Below are 22,488 nucleotides of genomic sequence, written 5' to 3' on the forward strand. Positions count from 1 at the left end.
CACTTCTCTGGGTCTCACCCTCCAAAGCACTCTCCCTCCATTGCCATCCTCCCTTGGTCCTGCAAGCCAGCCTCCACCTGAGCCTGCGGACTGCAGCTCGCCAGAGGTCAGCCTAGTGTCTGCACTCAGGACGGAGCCGGCGAAGTGGGAGGGCTGACAGAGGCCAAGGTGGCCAGGAGGGGCTGTGCCAACAGTGGGAGGCCCCGACACAGGTGCTGGGAGTCTGTGTGGGAACAAAGCTGGGGCACAGCCAGAGCAGGAGAAAGCAGGCTTGCCACAGCCGGCAGCACAGAGGCTAAAGAGCACGGCCGCAGGGCCCAGCTCCCAGCTCTGCCTCTCCCAAGGGTGTAACCTCAGGCCAACGTGTCACTGCTCCAAGCCTCAGTTTCTCTGTCTACAATACAGGGCTCACAAGCTAACAAAGCACCAGGCATGGAGCCAGGCACAAAGAAGGCATGTGATAAAAGCCAGCTATTATCACCGTGGAGAGCAGAGTCCTCTGGGGTAGGGGAGTGCTGAGCCCCACGGCACAACTTACTTGAACCCTCAGCTCTGCACGCCTCACAGAGAGGCCTGGCTGCTCTGTATTTCTGAAGAACTGTTTCTGGATTTCACACCAAGTTCCATGAGATGTATCTGAACCAGAAAAGGAGGGAAGGTCCCATGATCCCCTTCAGTAATCCTTGGACAATTTTACATTCTCCAGCAGTGATCTCCCTTGAGAGCTTGTCCCAGGACTTAACTCCCCTCAACTTGTCTAGTTCTTCCCTAGGGCTAACCTAACTTTTTCCTGATGCAATTTAAGTCTATTTTTTCTTACTTGGTCCCTTCTGTAGAAAAACACTGGCTCTCTAGAGATGCAAAGCCACTGCCAGAGTTCTCCTCAAAAGTCATATAAACAGCTGTGAAATCACCCTGGCCTTGGCATTTTTTCAGGCAGGGTGATTCTGGTCCCTTGTCCTGTTGTTGGTTAAAAGACAGTCATGGACTGAGCACTAATATATGCCAAGCACTGAGGCAGGACGTGGGCTGAGCTACAAAGACATCTACGGCCAAGACCTACCCCTTGAAGATCTGTGGCTACACTGATGAGGGGGAAGCAGAGGCTGAAATGAACATCTTAACTCAAGAATAAATGCCTATGACATGTGAAGGGTATGGAAATGAACAATTCTTTTGGGTCTGTAGATCAGCAGCGGAAGATCTCATCAGTCCTTCTGAAATGTTCTAGGTCTAATTAGCAAGCAGCCTTTCAAACTTCAAGGAAGACAGTACAATGTAATTTCAAAAGTGCTTAGGCTCAAAGGCCTAGATTTGAGGTCTAACCTAATTATCCACTTGAGAAAGTTACTCAGTGTCTCTGAGCCTCAGTGTCCCTCATCTGCAAAATGGGGACGCATCTCCTCTGTCTACCACAAGTTTGTTGTGAGACCACTGATGCAAAGTCACCTGCATTATGATTACAGGTTTTGAACCCTAGTTCTGTCCCTTACAAAGTCTGAGATCCTTGCTGAGGCTCCGTTTGCTTGTCTATAAAGCCAGCTGACACTACCCATCTTAATCATGCTGTAAGGACATGCCTGGCACCCAGTAAGCGCATCACCAATGAGCGGTGGCATAAGGATCATTATGAACCTGGCAGATAATCTGGTTGTTACTGGTAGAATAGAGGTGGTATAATTTTTGTTGACAAAGTACAAAATCCATGCACTGTAATCAGTTTCTAAGCAATGTAAAAGCTGCAGACTGTTCTGCCAGGAGCTACAAAAAAGCTACTGTGCTTGTCTCTGAAAACAACTGCTCTATTCCTAGAAGGAATATGTTGTTCTGCTATTTTCCGACTCTCCCTCCAGTCACTCTTGGCAAAAGCCAGACCCTTCCTTGACCCTCCCCAGAGTGGGGCTAACTTTCTGAAGGTCACTGGCCTGCAGAGCATCCCCTCTTTGGCCATCTCTCTGGGAATGCTGCCTGTCACCATGCAGCATGCTCCTAGAACCTGGCTTTCCCACCTGGCTGCTGTACCTGTGGCCCCAGGTGGTCCAGTTTGGAAGGGAGGAAGTGCAAGGCAATTTTGACCTCCAGTGAGGGAACAAAGCAGAATGTTGATCTTTACTGACCCCCGTGCCTCCTTCTCAATTGTTATAGAACTCAGAGGACTGTGTTATAGGAATAATGACTGAACTCTAAATTCCAACAAAAAAGGGGTTACAAATCCACCGAGAAGAGGCCAAGAGTCAGGGTCAGGCTGGGAGAGGCCGTCCATCGGAGGTGGACACCCACCTTAAACATGAAGGGTGAGAACCAGGCTGGCATGAAGACAAGGTTGCACAGGCGTGTGGTTGAGCACTGCTGGTCAATGCTGGCCAGCAGGGCCACTTCACCTAGCTTCCCGTGGCCTACAATCTCCACGGGCACCTTCAGGATGATTTCACCTTGCTCTTCGTGCAGACCTGGGAACAGCAGGATTCGGTCAAACAGGCTGGACATGGCCAGGGCACTGCCTAGGCTGTGAAACTCATGGCCTGGCCCGACACTCAGGGTCCGGCGCGTTCTCCTCCGGCGAAATAGAGAAAAGCAGACAGAGGTCTCCAAGATGGCAGCATTCTTGGTCCAGGTCTTGGAGGCAAGGTAATGCTGCTTGAAGGCCTCCCTCCAAGACTCAGGCTCCACATCGGGCTGGTTGGGCCAGTTGGGATGGCGGCACTCAGCACAGCCCAGATACAGCTGCCGCCAGCGAGTCCTGTCGAGACTAAGGATCAGTTCACGCCAGGCCCTGCACACCAGGCTGCAGCGGCCCAGGTCAGGAAGGGGCAGGTAGGCCAAGATCATGCGCCACAGCTCCAGGGGGAGGCCGCCAGCCTCCATGGTCACCTGGGACACAGACACAGAACAAAAGAGGTTTTTGTCTACCCTGCTTATGGTCCCTTTTCTTAAAATATCCCGACACCATAGAAATACAAAGGATCATTAAGAGGCTACTACAAGCAACTATGGCAATAAAATGGAAAACCTAGAAGAAATGGACAAATTCATAGATAGGAACAATCTTCCAAGACTGAACCAGGAAGAAATAGAAAAATATAAAAACAGACCAATCACAAGTACTAAAATTGAAACCATGATTAAGAAACTTCCAACAAACAAAAGTCCAGGACCAGATGGCTTCACGGGCGAATACTAGCAAACATCTAGAGAAGAGTTAACACCTATCCTTCTGAAACTATTCCAAAAAATGGCAGAGGAAGGAATACTTCCAAAATCATTCTATGGGGCCACCATCACTCTGATATCAAAACCAGACAAAGATGTCAAACAAAAAAAGAAAAGAAAACTAAAGGGCAATATCACTGATAAACATAGATGCAAAAATCTTTAACAAAATACTAGCAAACTGAATCCAACAACATATTAAAAGGACCATACACCATGACCAAGTGGGATTTATCCCAGGGATGCAAAGACTTTTCAATAAATGCAAAACAATCAGTGTGATACACCACATGAAAAAATTGAAGGATAAAAACCATATGATCATCTCAAAAGATGCAGAAAAAGCTTTTGACAAAATTCAACCCCCATCTGTGATTAAAAAAAAAACCCTCTTCAAAAAGTGGGCACAGAGGGAACTTACCTCTACATAACAAAGGCCATATATGACAAACCTAAAGCTAACATTGTCCTCAACAGTGGAAAGGTGAAAGCATTTCCTCTAAGATCAGAAACAAGACAAGGATGTCCACTCTTGCCACTTTTATTCAACACAGTCCTAACCACAGCAATCACAGAAGAAAAAGAAATAAAAGGAATCCAAATTGGAAGGGAAGTAAAACTATCATTGTTTGCAGATGACATGACACTATACTTACAAAATCCTAAAGATGCTACCAGAAAAATACCAGAGCTAATCAACGAATTCGGTAAAGTTGCAGGACACAGAAATCTCTTGCATTTCTATACACTAACAACAAAAGATCAGAAAGAGAAATTAAGGAAACAATTTGATTTACCATTGCATCAGAAAGAATAAAATACCTATTAATAAACTTATCTAAGGAGGCAAAGGGGCTTCCCTGGTGGTTCAGACAGTAAAGAATCTGCCTGCAGTGCACAAGACTTGGGTTTGATCTCTGGGTTGGGAAGATCCCCTGGAGAAGGAAATGGCAACTCCAGTATTCTTGCCTAGAGAATCCCATGGACAGAGGAGCCTGGTGGGCTACAAGTGCATGGGATTGCAAGAGTTGAACCTGACTGAGCAACTAATTTTTAATTTTATATGCAGAGTACATCATGAGAAATGCTGGGCTGGATGAAGCACAAGCTGGAATCAAGATTGCCAGGAGAAATATCAATAACTTCAGATACGCAGATGACACCACCCTTATGGCAGAAAGTGAAGAACTAAACAGCCTCTTGATAAAAGTGAAAGAGGTGAGTGGAAAAGTTGGCTTAAAGCTCAACATTCAGAAAACTAAGATCATGGCATCCACTCCCATCACTTCATGGCAAATAGATGGGGAAACAATGGAAACAGTGAGAGACTTTATTTTTTCTGGGCTCCAAAATCACCGTAAATGGTGGCTGCAGCCATGAAATTAAAAGACGCTTACTCCTTGGAAGGAAAGTTATGACCAACCTAGATAGCATATTAAAAAGCAGAGACATTACTTTGCCAAAAAAGGTCCATCTAGTCAAGGCTATGGTTTTTCCAGTAGTCATGTATGGATGTGAGAGTTGGACTATAAAGAAAGCTGAGTGCTGAAGAATTGATGCTTTTGTACTGTGGTGTTGGAGAAGACTCTTGAGAGTCCCTTGGACTGCAAGGAGATCCAACCAGTCCATCCTAAAGGAAATCAGTCCCGAATATTCATGGGAAGGACTGATGTTAAAGCTGAAACTCCAATACTTTGGCTACCTGATGCGAAGAGCTGACTCATTTGAAAAGACCCTGATGCTGGGAAAGATTGAAGGCAGGAGGAGAAAGGGACGACAGAGGATGAAATGGTTGGGTGGCGTCACTGACTCAATAGACATAAGTTTGAGTAAACTCTGGGAATTGGTGATGGACAGGGAGGCCTGGCGTGCTGCAGTCCATGGGGTACCAAAAAGTCAGACATGACTGAGTGACTGAACTAAACTGAACTGAGCAACTAACACATACAGACCTACACACAAGGAGGCAAAAGACCTGTGCTCTGAAAACTATAGGATCCTGATGAAAGGAATTGAAGATGACACAAACAGATGGAAAGATATACCATGTTCTTGAATCAGAAGAATCAATACTGTCAAAATGACTATACTACCTAAGGCAATCTACAGATTCAACACAATACCTGTCAAATTACCAATGGCATTTTCCACAGAACTAGAACAAGGATTTTTAAAATTTTTATGGAAACATAAAAGACTCCAAATAGCCAAAGCAATCCTGTGAAAGCAAAATGGGGCTGGAGGAATCAGGTGCCTTGATTTCAGACTATACTACAAAGCTACACTAATCAAAATAGTATAGTAGTGGCACCCACAAAAAAAAAAAAGAAGTATAAACCAATAAATCAAACAGGACAGAAAGCCCAGAAATGAACCTAGCACCTATGGTCAATTAATCTATGTCAAAGGAGGCAAGGATATATAAGGGAGAAAAGACAGTCTCTTCAATAAGTGATGCTAGGAAAACTAGACAGCTATATGTAAAAAAATGAAATTCAAACATTCTCTAACACCATACACAAACTCAAAATGGATTAGAAATCTAAATGGAAGACCAGCTACTATAAAATTTTTAAGAGGAAAACATAGAACACTCTTTGATGTAAATCACAGCAGTATCTTTTTGGATCCACCTCCTAGAGTCATGAAAATAAAAACAAAAATAGACAAATGGGACCTAATTAAACATAAAAGCTTTTGCATAGCAAAGGAAACCATAAACAAAATGAAAAAAAAACACTCAAATAATAGAAGAAAATATTCACCAGTGAGGTGACCAACATGGGATTAATCTCCAAAATATATAAACAGCTCATGCATCTCAGTATCAAAAAAACAAACAACCCAATCAAAAATAGGCAGAAGACATTTCTCCAAAGAGGACATACAGATAGCCAAGAGGCACATGAAAATATGCTCAACATCACTAATTATTAGAGAAATGCAAATCAAAACCACTGTGAAGTATTACCTCACACCAGTCAGAATGGCCAATGGCCATCATCAAAAAGTCAACAAACAATAAATACTAGAGAGGGTGTGGAGAAAAGGAACCTCTCCTACACTGTTGGTGGGAACATAAATTGGTACAACCACTAAGGAGAACAGTATAGACGTTCCTAAAAAAAAACTAAAAAAGAGCTACCATACGATCCAGCAATCCCACTCCTGAGTGTATATCCACAGCAAAATGTAATTAGAAGAAATACATATACCCCAATGTTCACTGCAGCTGATAAGTCTCCCTTGAGGAACTCTCTGAGCTCAGACAGGATTCCCATTCTCACAAATGTCACATTCTCTGTTGTTCCATTTGGCATTCTCTGTTGTTCCATTTGGCATTATTTACTATATATTTACAACATTAATCCATGCAGCAACAGGGATTTCTATAACCAGGTAACTCTTAAATATATATATATATTCCCACAAGATCATCTCAATATACACAGAAAAAGCATTTGATAAAATCCAACATCTATTCATTGGAGAAGGCGATGGCACCCCACTCCTGTACTCTTGCCTGGAAAACCCCATGGATGGAGGAGCCTGGTAGGCTGCAGTCCATGGGGTCGCTAGGAGTCAGACACGACTGGGAGACTTCGTTTTCACTTTTCACTTTCATGGATTGGAGAAGGAAATGGCAACCCACTCCAGTGTTCTTGCCTGGAGAATCCCAGGGACTGGGGAGCCTGGTGGGCTGCCGTCTATGGGGTCGCACAGAGTCGGACATGACTGAAGCGACTTAGCAGCAGCAACATCTATTCATAATAAAAAATCTCACTAAGGTAGGTATAGAAGGACTATATCTCAACATAATAAAAGTTATTAATATTTATGGTAAACCCACAGCCAACATAATAAACAGTAAAAAGTTGAACAGTAAAAAGCTGAAAGCCTTCCCACTAAATTCAGGAATAAGACAAGGATTCCCACTCTCACCACTTCTGTTCAACATTGTATTGGAAGCTCTAGCCACAAAAATCAGACAACAAAGAAAATAAAAGGTATTCCAAATTGGAAAAAAGGTAAAACTGTCACTATTTGCAGATGACAAGATACTCTCTCTATACAAAGTCTCCACATAAAAACTATTAGAATAAATGAATTTAGCAAGGTAGCAGGATATAAGATTAACATAGGGAAATCTGTTGCATTTCTTTACTCTAACAATAAAATATCAGAAAGTAACAACCCTGTTTAAAACCATGTCAAAGCAAACAAAAAGCAACTTAGGAATAAACTTATCCAAGGAAGTGAAAGACTGATATGTTGAAAGCTATAATACACTGCGGAGAAGGCAATGGCACCCCACTCCAGTACTCTTGCCTGGAAAATCCCATGGACAGAGGAGCCTGGTAGGCTGCAGTCCATGGGGTCGCTAGGAGTCGGACACGACTGAGCGACTTCACTTTCAATTTTCACTTTCATGCATCGGAGAAGGAAATGGTAACCCACTCCAGTGTTCTTGCCTGGAGAATCCCAGGGACAGGGGAGCCTGGTGGGCTGCCATCTATGGGGTCGCACAGAGTCGGACACAACTGAAGCGACTTAGCAGCAGCAGCATAATACACTGATAAAGGAAACTGAAGATGATTCAAAGAAATGGAAAACTATCCAATGCTCTTGGACTGGAAGAATGAATACTATTAAAATGGCCATACCACTCAAAGCAATCTACAGGTTCAATGCAATCCTTATCAAAATACCTGTGAAAAATTATATTTTTCCCAGAACTAGAACAAATAATCCTAAAATTTATATGGAGCCACAAAAGATCCAGAATTGTCAAAGCAATTCTAAGTGAGTGTCAATTCTGAGAAAAAAAGAACAAAGCTGAAAGTATAACCCTTTCAGACTTCAGACTATATTACAAAGATATAGCAATCACAACAGTGTAGCACTGGCACAAAAACAGCCATATAGACCAATGGAACAGACTTGAGAGCCCAAAAACAAACCCACACACCTACAGTCAAGTTAATTTATGACAAAGAAGCCAAGAATATACAATGGAGAAAGGACAGTCTCTTCAACAAGTGGTGTGAGGAAAGATGGACAGCAACATGTCAATCAATGAAACTAGAGCACTCCCTCATACTACGTACAAAAATAAACTCAAAATGGTTTAAAGACCTAAAGGTAAGACATGACACCATAAAACCCCCACAAGAGAACACAGGCAAAACATTCTCTGACATAAATTGTAGCAATGTTTTCTTAGATCAGTCTCGCAAGGCAAACGAAATAAAAGCAACATTTAACTTTTGCACAACAAAGGAAACCATCAACAAAATGAAAAGACAGTCTACAAAAGGAGAAAATATGTGCAATGTGGCTGACAAGGGGTTAATGCCCCACATACACAAACAACTCATACAACTCAATATTTAAATGAAACAAAAACCAAAACTACCCAATCAGAAAATGGACAAAAGACCTAAATAGACATCTCTCCAAAGAAGACACATAGATAGTCAACAGGCACCTGAAAAGATGCTCAACATTGCTAATTATTAGAGAAATGCAAATCCAAACCACAGTGATGTGTCATGTCACACAGTCAGAATGGCCATCATCAAAAACTCTATGAATAAAAAATGCTGGAGAGGGTGTGGAAAAAACAGAATCTTCCTACACTGTGGGTCGGAATGTTAACTGGTGCAGCCACTATGGAAAACAGCACGGGGGTTCCTTAAAAAACCAAAAACAGAGCTACCATATGATCCTGCAATCCCACTCCCGGGTATATATCTAGAGAAAACTTTAATTTGAAAAGATGCATGCACCCCAATGTTCACAGTGGCATTATTTACATTAGCCAAGATAAGGAAGCATTCCAAGTGTCCAGCAACACTTGACTGGCTTAAGACGTGGTGTATATGGGAAATTCTTGGCCATTACGACCTCCCTGGTGGCTCAGACCATAAGCAATCAGCCTGCAATGCGGAGACCTAGGTTCAGACCCTGGGTTGGGAAGATTCCCTGGAGAAGGGAATGGCTACCCTCTCCAGTATTCTTGCCTGAAAAATTCCATGGACAGAGGAGCCTGACAAGTTACAGTCCATGGGGTTGCAAAGAGTTGGATACAACTGAGCAACTACGCAATATTACTCAGCCATTTGCAACATGGATGGACCTAGAGAATATCATACTTAGTGACGTAAGTCACACAAAGACAAATATATGATACCACTTACATGTGGAATCTACAAAATAATACAAATAAATATATACACAAAACAGAAATAGACTCACACAGAAAACAAATTTATGGTTGCCAAAGGGCAGGGTTGGGGGAGTAATTTATGAGTATGGGATTAACAAGCTATCGTACTATACATAAAGTGGGCTTCCCAGGTGGCGCTAGTGGTAAAGAACCGGCCTGCCGATGCAGAAGACTAAGTGACATGGGTTTGATCCCTGGGTTGGGAAGATCCCCTGGAGGAGGGCATGGCAACCCACTCCAGTATTCTTGCCTGGAGAATCCCCATGGACAGAGGAGCCTGGCAGGCTAGGTCCATGGGGTTGCAAAGAGTTGGATACAACTGAGGGTCAAAAAGAGTCGGACACAACTGAAGCGACTTAGCACTCAGCACTCATACATAAAGTAGACAGGCAACAGGAATTTACCATATAGCACAGAGAACTATATTCAGTATCTTATAGCAACATAATGGAAAATAATCTGAAAAATAAATCACTAAATCACTCTGTATACCTGAAACTAACACAATATTTTAAACCAACTATATTTCAATTTTAAGAAAAGTATACAAGTTTTGCCCTCTCCCCCTTTTCTTTGTCACTGGGGCTTCTGAGCCATGGAATTAAAAGTAACAAATGTTCCCCAGGGCTTGTGCCTGTAAATAACTGATAACAATGGGAATCTGTTTGGATGGGAGGGAGCAGGTCCTAAGGCAGGGCTCAAACTGTTCCTTTTAAAATGTGTTCCCAAGAGTGTGAGAACTCAAGGTTTCTGCGAGGTCCCTACCTAACCACACTGGAGGGATCCACACGCCTCTGAGCCACCTGAGTGTCCCCAGTCTCAGTGGGGAAGGCAGGGGCCATTCCCTTGGGAGATGAATCCTATGAAACCCGGCTCTCAACTAGTAAACTCTCTCCGTTCCTAGTCCCGTGACTTGAGGCAAATCCTTTAACATCTGTGAGCTTGTTTCCTTATCTGTAAACAGGCTCACGATGGCTATCTTGCTATCCTTCATGGGGATTTTGAGAATTTCCAAAGGAAAATAAATCATTTATTCAACAAATATTCATCAATTGTCTAATATTGTGCTAGGAAGGTCTCCGAGGAAGTGACATTTGAACAGAGACCAGAATGCCATTTAAAGCTATGGAGTGAGATCACGAGAGACACTGAAGGTGACCAGCGCCTCACCAGCCTAATCTCTAAATGGCATGAAGTGGAAAAGGACTTGATAAAGGAGAGACTGGCAGCGAACACCCTGAGAAAACCATACAGAATTCTGGTCAACGTAAGGCACCGGAACCGAAGCACTGCTGTGCCATCCAGGCTGCCACTGCTTCCAAGAGGGTGGTGGCTGTGCCATTTAGATCACTGCATATCATGGCGGGTCAGCAAGTTGGGGTCAGGAATAAAACCTCTAGTGGCATGTCTGCAGCTCACTAATGCTCTTGGGAGAGTGGAGTATGGGGTGGGTACAGGGGATAGGAGAAAGTACTGAGTTACAGCATAGGGACTACCCACGTGAGGAGCGGGGCAACACACGCAGACACAGGGTGGCCAGGTGACGCAGCACCTGAACACCTGCTGTAGAGAAATTCACTGCAACCAACTAGACATTCTCTGCCCTCAAGGAGCTTATCGTTTTATTTAAGGCTTCAGCTTACTGTCTGTCTCCCCTGAGTAAAATGTAAGCTGCTTTGTAAGATGCCTAGAACCATGCTTGGCCCGTAGTAGGTGCTTAATAAACACTTGCTGAATGAATGAATGATCACTATCATCAGTTATCTGGTGTACAGTATTAGAACAGCCTCAGCTATAGAATCCACACTTTGAGACAGATCCTTGTGGAATTAAAAAAAAAAGAAAGTAAATAAAACCCAAGTATGTGGTCAACATTTGCTATGTATAAGACTCATGGTAAGCACTGTGAGAGAGTCAGAAATAATATGAAGACCTCACCCTCAAGTCTGGCAGGAGACGAAGATATCACTACCACCACCTCCCCCCACCCCCCTAAAACCACAGTACAAGGAAAAAGTGATCTGTGCCATAAAAGAGGGAAAGCCTGTGTGTAAAGAATAAAACTGTGGCCCCCTAGCTGGGGGAATCAGCCAGTCGTAAGAGAAGGCAACAAAAACAACAAGAACTACTGTTTACTTAGCATGACTGTCTGAAGGGCACACCATTAAGCATGTTTCATGCGTTATTTCCTTTTATTCTCTCAGCATCTCTTCAAAAGCCTTACAACTCAGAATGTTGTTTCTAGGACCTATAAGAACTGGTTAGAAATGCCAGCGCTTGGGCACCATTCCGTAACTATTGGATCAGAATTGGCATTTTAACAATTTTACAGGGAATTCGTAAGTACTATATGTTTAAGAAGCACTGATTTAAAATTATTATTGTCTTTATCTTACACATAAAGAAACTAAGTGAGAGAACTCAGGTGACAAATGGCTTACTCCGAATCACTCTGCTAGACAGCCGCTGCTGCTGCTGCTGCTGCTGCTAAGTCACTTCAGTTGTGTCCGATGCTGTGTGACCCCATAGACGGCAGCCCACCGGGCTCCGCCGTCCCTGGGATTCTCCAGGCAAGAACACTGGAGTGGGTTGCCATTTCCTTCTCCAAGGATGAAAGTGAAAAGTAAAAGTGAAGCCGCTCAGTCATGTCCAACTCACAGCGACCCCAGGGACTGCAGCACCAGGCTCCTCCATCCATGGGATTTTCTAGGCAAGAGTACTAGAGTGGGGTAGAGAGTTGCAGAGCCCCCTTTTGAAGCCAGACCATACCCCAGTGTCTGGGTTTTTAATCATTAAGTTAAGCTTCATGGAAGAGCTGATGTCAGAGATACGGGGTGATGTTGGGGCATCCAGAGAAAAGATGAATGGGGACTGTGGACAGAGGAGAGGGTCAGCCAAGCCCCCAGGCAGGAAATTTCGGCCGGGCTTCCCTGGTGGCTCAGACAGTAAAGAATCTGCCTGTAATGTGGAAGACCTGGGTTTGATCCTTGAGCTGGGAAGATCATCTGGAGGAGGGCATGGCAGCCCACTTCAGGTTTCTTGCCTGGAGAACCCCATAGACAGAGGAGTCTGGTGGGCCGTACAGTCCATGGAGTCGCAAAGAATCAGACGTGACTGAATGACTAATCACAGCACAGAGGATACAGGAAGAAACTCAGTCTGGCTGAAGCTCTGGGAGTCTAAAGGGGTCAGGGAAAAAGATCAGTTGGTTCAGTTCATGCAGAGTTTTTGTTAACTTGAGGGCAGTAAGGAGCTGCCGTGAGTCCCGGCACAGATGGCCCTACCCATCCTGAGAAGAGTCTGACAAAAAGGGCCGAGCCAGCTTCCAGTAGGGGTCTGTCTCTCCCTCACTGGATAGCCCGGAAGGTGGGGCTCAACAACCCTGCGCTCCTGTCCCACGTTTGTATAATGAAGAAAATGCACCTACTTCCTACCTAGGGGAGGCCCCAGCAGTAGATCAAAGCAGTGGGAATTCTGCTTTTAACAAAAAAGCCGGGGAAAAGAGCCAGGACAGTTCAGGATTCTAGTATTATCAAAGGAAAACCGAAGAGATTTTCCTCCCCTGTTCCGAAGCGTACTAAATACGAACTGTATTAGTTGAGGAACCATAATAGGTTAATAATTTTAGAATTTTTCTTCAAATCAAGTACACTTCCTAGAGCTTTGTTGATCTTAGTTTGAAAGTACATAGAGATTAAAATACAGTGAACCATGAAAGAGCTCCCTACACATACCTACACTTACACACATACACACTCTACTGGAAAATGAAACAAAGCTTAAAACTTTGAAGATGACAGATCTCATCTGGGCTTTTTATCATTTCTTCAAACATCAGTATTCTTCAGCCTGAGAGACAACCAACTGTTTCTTACTTTCTGCTTTGAAATTTGATGACAAGAATTCTGTGTTCTGGCGCATTTACAGGGCCGAGTGTGGCTGGGAGCTATAAGGACCCGCTTTTTCTCCTTCAATGCACTGCCATTTATTCTCACCTAGGAGAGTGCACTGGGTCAGGGAAACCCAAAATCTGGATTTCAATCAGATTCTAGTTCACTGGGTGACCTTGAGGGGGCAGGGAAAGTTGAGGGCTTACTAAATGCCAAGTGCTTTTTATATGTCATCTCAGTAAGCACTTCGAACCACCTGAGAGGTGGTAGTCTTCTCATACCTGATTCCAGGAATAAAGGTTATCCCATCTTTTATTCAGCAAGCAGTACAGCTGCCATTCCCAGCCTGGACTGAGTCCAAAGCCCCTGCCTCCGAGTTTCCTTCCTGACGTTCTGGGGTTCCTCACTCGTGCCATGCTGGTAAAGGACCTTCTAACCTCACCGTTACACAAAACTCACAGATCATCAAATAAGCGTGAATTTACTCCTGCAATTACTATGCATTAGAGTATCACACAGTGTCTGAGCTGGATGTGACACAGCAAGACTCAGTTAGGGAGCCTGGGCCAAAGATCCAGGACCTCAAGCCAGTATTTGTGACAATCAAGGCACCTGTGCCCAGCAGCAGCCCTCTGGCCAGCAGGCAGCAAGTGCGGCAGCAGGAGGAGGAACGAGCAGAGACCTTCAACTGACCCCAACCAACCCGGATGTTCTGGCGGCCGCCCTCTGGCCTCCTCCCAGGCGGCTTGGTCTGCGGAGGAAACAGATCTCATGTCTCTTTCTCACCACCTCCTGCCTCTCACTCCGCCACATATAGCTTCCCAGAAATTTCTCTTCAATCACTCTGAGCTTGAGACAATTCCACACCAAGTGATTATTATTTTACACCCGAGATCACATGTTCAATGGAGTTAGAACATCTGGGTCCCAGCTTCCTCTTCTATTAAAGTGGGGGGATAATAAAGCCTTCGGGAGTTGTTATGAGACTACAATGAGACAATGAATGGAAATCATGTAACGTTGCGCCTGACACATAGTAAACACACAATAGATAGTGATGAATTCCCTTTCTGTTACTGACTCTTCTTTCTCTAAATTCCTTTCTCTTTCTGCCTTTGAATCAACCCTCCAACATCTTAGAAAAACAAATCATAGTAAGTGATGGTTTTCTGTAGTCAGATAAGATACAAGGAGAGCAGAGACGAAGTGGAGGTCACAGCCACCCTTCCTGGCCTACAAAGCAGACAATCCCTCAGGCCAAGCAGCGGGTGCAGAGGTTTTTTATTGCAACTGAGCTACCTGATGCCATTTGATGGCAAAGAGAATGAGGTTTCTTTTCAGAATAGCATCACTGAAAGAGCACTGGCAGCAACAGAAATCCACCCATGTAGGCCCTGACTCTAAGTTCTGAGTGTCTGTTCTAGAGAGTCTCCTGACTCCAAGAGCTAACAGCAGAGAGCTTATCATAAGGGCTTATGTGGCATTTAAGGGAACGGATTTTTAAAGGAAACACAAGAATAGAAACATAGTAGGTCTGGGTTTCCCAGAGTCTAGAATGGTCTGGATTAATGGCAGCCCCAAGGCCCTCAGCAGCTGGAGTGTGGTCTTCACTCATCACATGACTCAGCCACCCTCCAAGAATCTCCTCTATTCTCCTCTTGTTTGGAGTCTACATAACATTTCTCTCCTTCATGGCTTCTGCTTCCTCCTAAGATCAGTTAGCCAGGGCTCCTCAAAGGCTTGACTCCACCTCATTGCTTCTCTCTATATACCATTTCAGCTTCAATTTCTGTAGCTAAGTGTCCTTCTGCATCCCCAGTTTAAATAAAGGGAACACGCATTTTTTACACGGGTCACATCACAGGTCCCTGGTGAGGCCAGCAATTGGCTGTTCTTGGGTCTGATGTCCACCTCTGGTTCAGTAAGTTTTGACCAGGGTGTAGGGGTAGAGCAAGATTTTATGGTAGAAACACAGCTGTCTGGGGCTGCCACTCCATGAACGGCAGTTATGGATGTAGAAGTTTCTCTTAGAAAAGGCTGTGGGAATGGCAAGTACCACGGCTGACATGTTGAAAACATCTATACATACTAGAGCCCCATGCGTCTGCTGCTGTCAACCACTGAGATGTCCTCAGCCAACAATGCCAAGATGCCCAGAGTGAGTAAAGGAATTGTTTGACCAGCCTCCTCCTTCCCTGTCAGTGGGCTCATGAATAGGTGATGTCCTCCCACTTTTTTTCTTGTAAAGATTAACTGAGTTAATTCTAATTGCAACCTCTCTAACCCTCTTCTTTCTTTGTATCTGTCAGCCATTACTCAGTGCAGTGGACTGTGGTAGCTGGAACTTTCCTCTGCTCAGCACACTCTGCCTCTTCACAGTTTTTATTCACTGTCGGCTGTGCTGGGCCTTTGTTCCTGCACACGGGCGGTGCAGCGGGTCTTTGTGGGGTGTGCGGGCTTCTCACTGTCGTGGCTTCTCTTGTTGCAGAGCGTGGGCTCGGAGCGCACACACTTCAGTAGTTGTGGTCTATGGGCTTAGTGGGCCCCCAGGATGTGGGATCTTCCTGGACCAGGGATCGAACCTGTGTCCCTTCCACAGGCAGGCGGATTCTTAACCACTGGACTACCAGGGAAGTCTGCACCTTCCCTCATTCGTTTTTTTTTTTTTAGAAGAACCCCACTCCCACTTCATTTAGTCCTGAGTCTAGAGGCTGTCATGCAAAGTGCTTCAGCCCTTCATCACAGAGGATGGCTCTCTCGCCCAAAGTAGATGATCAGAATAAACCATCCCCCCTTGCCAGGCACAGGGACAACTCAGACGAGTCCATCTGAGGAACGAAGCCAAACTAAGACAAACAAGGTTAAGTGACTATGAGAGATAGAGAAAGCACCCTAAGAATATTTTTGGGCCCCTGAATCCACCTATGCAGTTTTATAAGCCAACAGAGTTTCTTTTTAAAGTTAAGAGTGCCTAAGCTGGTCATTTGCAACCAAGAGAGTCCTGACAGGTATACACAGAGTTTTCTCAAGGAAATTCTTTGCTCTCTCACTTTTTTTCCTCCCTTATATCACTTGTTCCATCTCCGGGTCCTTAAATGACTCTAATCAAAGCTGACAGAAACACTGTATAACAAGTTTACCATTAAGCGGCAAAGGAAAAGACAGTTCAAGTGGCCTAAGGTTCTGTACCATCCAAAAGAAGAGTAGAGATATTTATCATTTCCATAATTTATCAACTTTGGTTAAATTAAAATTTCATGGGTAACCGTTAAAAGAAGAGCAAGAAGAGCATAATGTCCATTTGAAATTAGAAGAAGGGGGGGAAAAAGCAGTGATTAAAAACAACCTCCCCAGAAGGAAAAAGAGGCCTAAAATAAAGGGAGAACTAGCAGGATAAACGCACTGAAACATAAAATATGATGATAAACTTAAACCTAAATACATCCATGGTTGTATTAAATGAATACGGACTAAATGTTCCAGTTAAGAGACAAAGACTATAAAAAACCAAAACCCAACTATATGCTATTTATAACAGACATTCTTAAAACACATAGAAACAGAAAGGATAGGAAAAGATATACCTTGCATAAATTAACCAAAAGAGATGGTATGGCTATACTGGTATCAGATAAAATAGAGTTTAAGGCTAAAAAAAAATTTCTTTACTAGAAATAAAAAAGAGCAAAATCATAAATGATAAAAGGTTAGTACACCAAGAAGTATAACTTCATATTTGTATGCACTTGATAATTGGGCTCAAAGATATAAAAGCAAAAAATTAAAAGGTAAAACAGACAATTTCATTATCATAGTTGTATATTTTAACACATTTCTCTATAATAGCTAAGATAAGCAAAAAAAATCACTAAGGATTAAGATCTGAAAATAATTAATAAACTTAATCTAATGGCATGATACAGAACTATTACAGAGAATCCAACAATTAAAGAATACAAATTATTTTCAAGCACACATAACACTTATAAAAACTCAAAACAGAGCCCTAACAGAAATTTCAACAAATTTAAAAGATTAAGATTATAGAGAACAAGCTCACTGACTACCATTAACTAATAAAAGATAACCAGAAAATACTCATATCCTTGGACATGAAGAAAACATTCCTAAGATACCTATGAGTCAAAAGGGCAATCACACTGGGAACTAGAAAGTGTTTAGAAATGAATGATTAAAATACTACATATCAAAATCATGAGCTCTGGCTAAACAGTATTTGGAGAAAAATGCTTAACTTTAAATGTAAAGAATAAAAATAAAAAGTACAGAATTTAATGAACTAAGCATCCATTTCAAAAAGTTAGAGGAAAAAATTTAAAAAGATACAAGGAAAGTAAAATTTTTTTTAAAAAAGCAGAGTTTAATGAAATAGCAAACCCAACCATGGAAAAAACCAATGAAGACAAAAGTTGGTTTTTCAAAAGGAACCTCTATTGCAGCTCAAGAAGAAAAAAGAGAAGGCATAAAAATGAATTCAGATGGAAAGAGGATATCGCTACAGATGTTGCAGACATCAAAAGGGAAAGGAAATATTACAAACTTTATATAAATAAATTTGAAACTTTAAAAGGGACAAATTCCTGAAAAATATTACTTAAGAAAACTAACTTAAGAAGAAACTGAAAAACTTGTCCTGCTACTACTACTGCTGCTGCTGCTAAGTCGCTTCAGTTGTGTCCGACTCTGTGCTACCCCAGAGACGGCAGCCCACCAGGCTCCCCTGTCCCTGGGATTCTCCAGGCAAGAACACTGGAGTGGGTTGCCATTTCCTTCTCCAATGCATGAAAGTGAAAAGTGAAAGTGAAGTTGCTCAGTCGTGTCCGACTCAATGACCTCATGGACTGCAGCCTACCAGGCTCCTCCATCCACGGGATTTTCCAGGCAAGAGTACTGGAGTGGGTTGCCATTGCCTTAAAACTTGTCCTAGAAGCATTAAAAACATTGAATCTGTGGTTAAAAATAACATAACAAAATAAACTTCCAGATCCAGGTCGCTTTGTCACAGAATTCTCTCTTACATTCAAGGGACAAAGGAGGGAAACTAATACGGATGGTCGAAGTGGAAGTTGATGGGCATGATTTGATCTTTGAACCAATGGTAGTGGCAGGGATTGTAGCTTGTCCCACTAACCTTACATTTGTGAGTTTCCCCAGAAACTGTGACTAACCAGAATCCTGGAGAGATTGTCCCTAGATGGAGTGAAGTTGGCATAGAGGGAAAGGTTTGACTACAGGGAATACCACTGGTGTCCCACCCAGATCCTCTTTACTGCCTAGCACACCCATCCCCCAGACAGAAGTGCCAGCTACTAACAACACACTGATGTCTCTTCTCCAGAAAACTGCCACCTCACCTAGTTATCCTTCTCTTCCTCTCCTCCCTCCATCCTGCTTCCCTCATTCTCCTTTTCCTGACCACTTCTTCCAATGCATCAGTTGAGTGTTAATCCCCACTAAGGTCCTGCTTCAACAGAACAGGATCTAAGATAAACAGCTAGGAGGATGAAAAGAGTCACAGAGCAGGAGAAGGTACTTTTAAAACATATAACTGACAAGGAACCACTACCCAAAATTTATACAGAACTAAGAAAAATCAATAAGAAAAGCTGAAAAATAGGCAAAAGACTGAACAGGCAGCAAACAACAAAGGCCATCTGATTAACCAATAAAAAAGTGCTCGTCAGTAGTAACCAAGGAAAGAAAATTAAAACCACAGAGATATCAACAAAAACCAACTACAAGAAGAGTTTAAAATTTTTAAATTGACAATACCAAGTCATTGCAAGGATGTGAAAAAACAGGAACTGTTATATATTGCTGGTAGCAAAGTAAATTGGCACTATCACTTGGAAAACCATTTGGCATTATCTATCAAAATTCTACTTCAACATATATAACCTAAAGAAACTCATTCACAGGACTTCCCTGGCTATCCAGTGGTTGGCACTCTGTGCTTTCACTGTAGGGTGCATGGGTTTGATCCCTGGTCAGGGAACTATGATGCCACATACTACGCAGCATGGTCAAAAAAATTTAAATAAAATAAAATGGCTAAATGGTGAATTTAAAAAATAAACACATAAAAAATTAAGAAACTCATTCACATACACAATAGAAAATGTCTAAGGATGTTCATGGAGACACTGTTCTTTGCATTTAGAAACTATATCATAAGATACTTGTAAATACAAGGATGAATAACACTACTGTGACATATTCATATCATGAAACACTGCTAGCAATGAAAATAAGTGCAGTCATCACATGGATTCAGCTCACAAACAAGCTGAGCAAAAGAAGCAAACACAAAAAGCAAACAATATGATTCTACACATATAAAGTTAGAAACCTAGTAAAAAGGTAACTATATTGTTGAGAATGCAAACATAGGTGACAAAACTACAAAGAAAAGCAAAGAAACGATTATCACAAAGTCAAGATAGTTTCTTCCCAGGAAGCGGTTTTGATTTGGAAGGGGTGCTATGGACTACTGGCAATGTTCTATTTCTTGACAGAGATGGTAGTTACATGTGTATTTTCCTTAGAACTGTTAAACGGTACATTTATGGATTTTACCCACATGCATTGTTGTATTTCTCTCTTTTTTTAGGCAGTGCCTGAGACATGCAGGATCTTAGTCCCCCGGCCTGGGATTGAACACGTGCCCCCTGCAGTGGAAGCATGGAGTCTTGACCACTGGACTTCCTGTGTCACATATTTTTAAAAGTTTAAAAGAAAGACAATAAAATAAACATATTGATTACTGTTTGACTCTTACCTACAAAAAGCGAGGTGAGTTGGCACCCAAAGTCCTGGTGGAGCTATCTGGTTGAAGGTTAGCATTCCTGAGTATTCTTGGTAGGCAAAATCCTGGAGAGGAGTAAAAGCGATTTGCCAAAAAGCCATGGGTTAAGTTAGGACGAGAAAGGATTCAGCGCCCAAACCCTGAGAAAAGCTTTGAAAATACATAACTCTACTGCGTGGTCTGAGGTGACCCCAACCAAGGCTGCCTCTATGTGCTTCCCAAATACGGACGACTGGGGGAACCAGCTTAGTGTCAAGCTCCACACATGGCCCAGAGTTTGGCCCTTTGGGAAAATGGCTAAGCACAGCGGCATAAATTTAAAAAGCTCCAACCTTGGAATCCAAGCATAGGATCTACTGGCAGGGCCGTGGTCCAATAAGGGCACTGAGCAGCAGTGGACACACTTCCTTAGATGGTGCAGGACAGCTGTTCAATAGTAATGTGATACAGCTGTGTCAGAAACAATGTGGGTAGACTGCTCAGACTACTGTTCTCTCCCCTCTGGAGAGTAAGACTGACTTCTTCAGACTGTCTGAGCCCCCAGGGGGCTTGGAAGTGGGAGACTTCATAATTCTCACTAATGGGGGCATTAAGAGACTTGGGAGATTATTTGGAAAAATAAAGAAATATGGGGCTGCTTAGAACCCAGCTGGTTTTGAAATGAGATATATGGTTAAACATCCAAAATGAAAGACAAAATCTTAACCAAATGAGTCTGCTTATCTACCTTTATCTACCTTTATGAACATATTAGCATGTAGGTAGGAACTAATACATCCCTAGGCTAAAAGAAAGACTAACAAGAGAAATAAGGAAACATTTCAAAGCAAGCCCATGATAGGTGACTTAAGAGAAGGTTCATTCATTAAGGTAAACTGAAAGGACAAAATGCTTTTTGTACTATTATTACTATGTGCCTGACACACGCAGAAGGAACTTGTGTCTTTTACATCTTCCTTGAAAAGCATCTCAGTATATGGTATCTTCTCAGTTGCCTAGGACACCATCTTTATCACCTCTGAAAGCTCTCACTTGCTCCCAATCTACATCTTTATCAGAGCCCCACTGATTTGCCCCTTTGGATTATCCCTCTAAAGATTCTGAGATACCTAAACCAGGGTCTATACGTGTTGTTGTTCTGGGTTTTTTTTCTGTTTCTACTTATAACCATTCCCCTTGGCCCTGCCACTGATGGATGTTTGTTAAAGGAAAGAAGGAAAGAGGCTGGGAGGGAGCAAAGGCTATTATGGCTGCACTGCAACTGAAAGAATAGAGAACCACCATCAGAAAACCAACCACAGGGAACTGGGGACTACCTGACCCTGTATTACTTAACAGCTACGTGTGCTATCATAAAAATACAATTCATCCGATAACCATGGAAACCAAAATGAAGGCACCGAGGTGAGGGTGGCTCTTTTCAGAAATCTAAAAACAATAAGAGGGCTGCCTGAAACCAGAAAAAGAAATCCAAGCACTGTACGCCTGAGGAAATCCTTTACTAAAAGGCCTGACAAAGCGGCGTTTTCTCCAGTCTCTAAAGTCTCACCAGGCTTCAACAAGGGCCCTGGGACCGCTGGGGCTGATCATGAAACTATTCAGGCCTCTGTGTGCATCGGTCCCTTGGGGCCAGCTGCTATGAAGAAGGCTCACTGGGACCTATTGTTATTTTAAAATGTACTAAGAACTGGCAGAGGAATATGTATGTGTGTATTTCTTCTCCAGATCCTATTAGGTACACAAGCACAAAGTAAGTGCTCCATATATACTTGTTGAATAAATGAAGAAATCAGGTTAAAATTCAGGAAAAGTACAGCATCTGGTAAACAGTGTGTGTTCTTTCCACCACCCAGTGTCAACATCCTGTCAGGTTCTGAGAAAATCAAAACCCTGTCCTCAGTTCTGGGTCCAGTTTCTCCATTTGCCCAAGGAGACAAGCGGAGTAGATGGTTTCCCAGGCATCTTCCAGCTCTGACAGTCAATCACTGTATTGTGCTTTTTTTGGTGGCAGCACATGCCTGGCACTTCTCTTTCCCCTCAGAGGGAATCTGATACCCATCTGCTCCAATAGATTAATGTTTCCATCCTGAGTGACTCACTTGGTAGAAACAACAGGTTTACATGCCAACTGTAAATGAGAAGGCCCAGACAGAAATGGGAAAGAACTCCACTTGGCCCCGTTCTTAGGAAATCAGTACAGCACTCTTTTTAGGAATAAATATACAGAAACGGAAGTGTGATGATTCTAAACATCCCTCACCTGAATGACTTTCTAGCTTACTAATACCTGTACTAATAGCAAATTATTGAGCATTTCTGTGCCCGACACGGTG

General features: G+C 42.9%; 1 protein-coding gene across 3 annotated transcripts in view; it reads right to left on the reverse strand.

Moving 5' to 3' along the window:
- FBXO10 (F-box protein 10) overlaps positions 1-22,488 on the reverse strand; it is a 43,200-nt gene that overhangs the window by 19,959 nt on the left and 753 nt on the right. For 2 of the 3 annotated variants that reach the window (XM_040224860.1, XM_040224724.1), the window contains exons 2-3: positions 20,129-20,220; positions 2,281-2,871 (exon numbers count right to left, since the gene is read on the reverse strand). In XM_040224860.1, coding sequence (XP_040080794.1) covers positions 2,281-2,865 — 585 coding nt within the window. In that variant the 5' untranslated portion in view covers positions 2,866-2,871; positions 20,129-20,220. Of the gene's footprint in view, positions 1-2,280; positions 2,872-20,128; positions 20,485-22,488 lie in introns of those variants that run through there. The other variant, XM_040224789.1, reaches the window with a different exon arrangement.

Source organism: Oryx dammah, unplaced genomic scaffold (genome assembly GCF_014754425.2).
Source record: "Oryx dammah isolate SB20612 unplaced genomic scaffold, SCBI_Odam_1.1 HiC_scaffold_1, whole genome shotgun sequence".
Classification (NCBI taxonomy): domain Eukaryota; kingdom Metazoa; phylum Chordata; class Mammalia; order Artiodactyla; family Bovidae; genus Oryx; species Oryx dammah.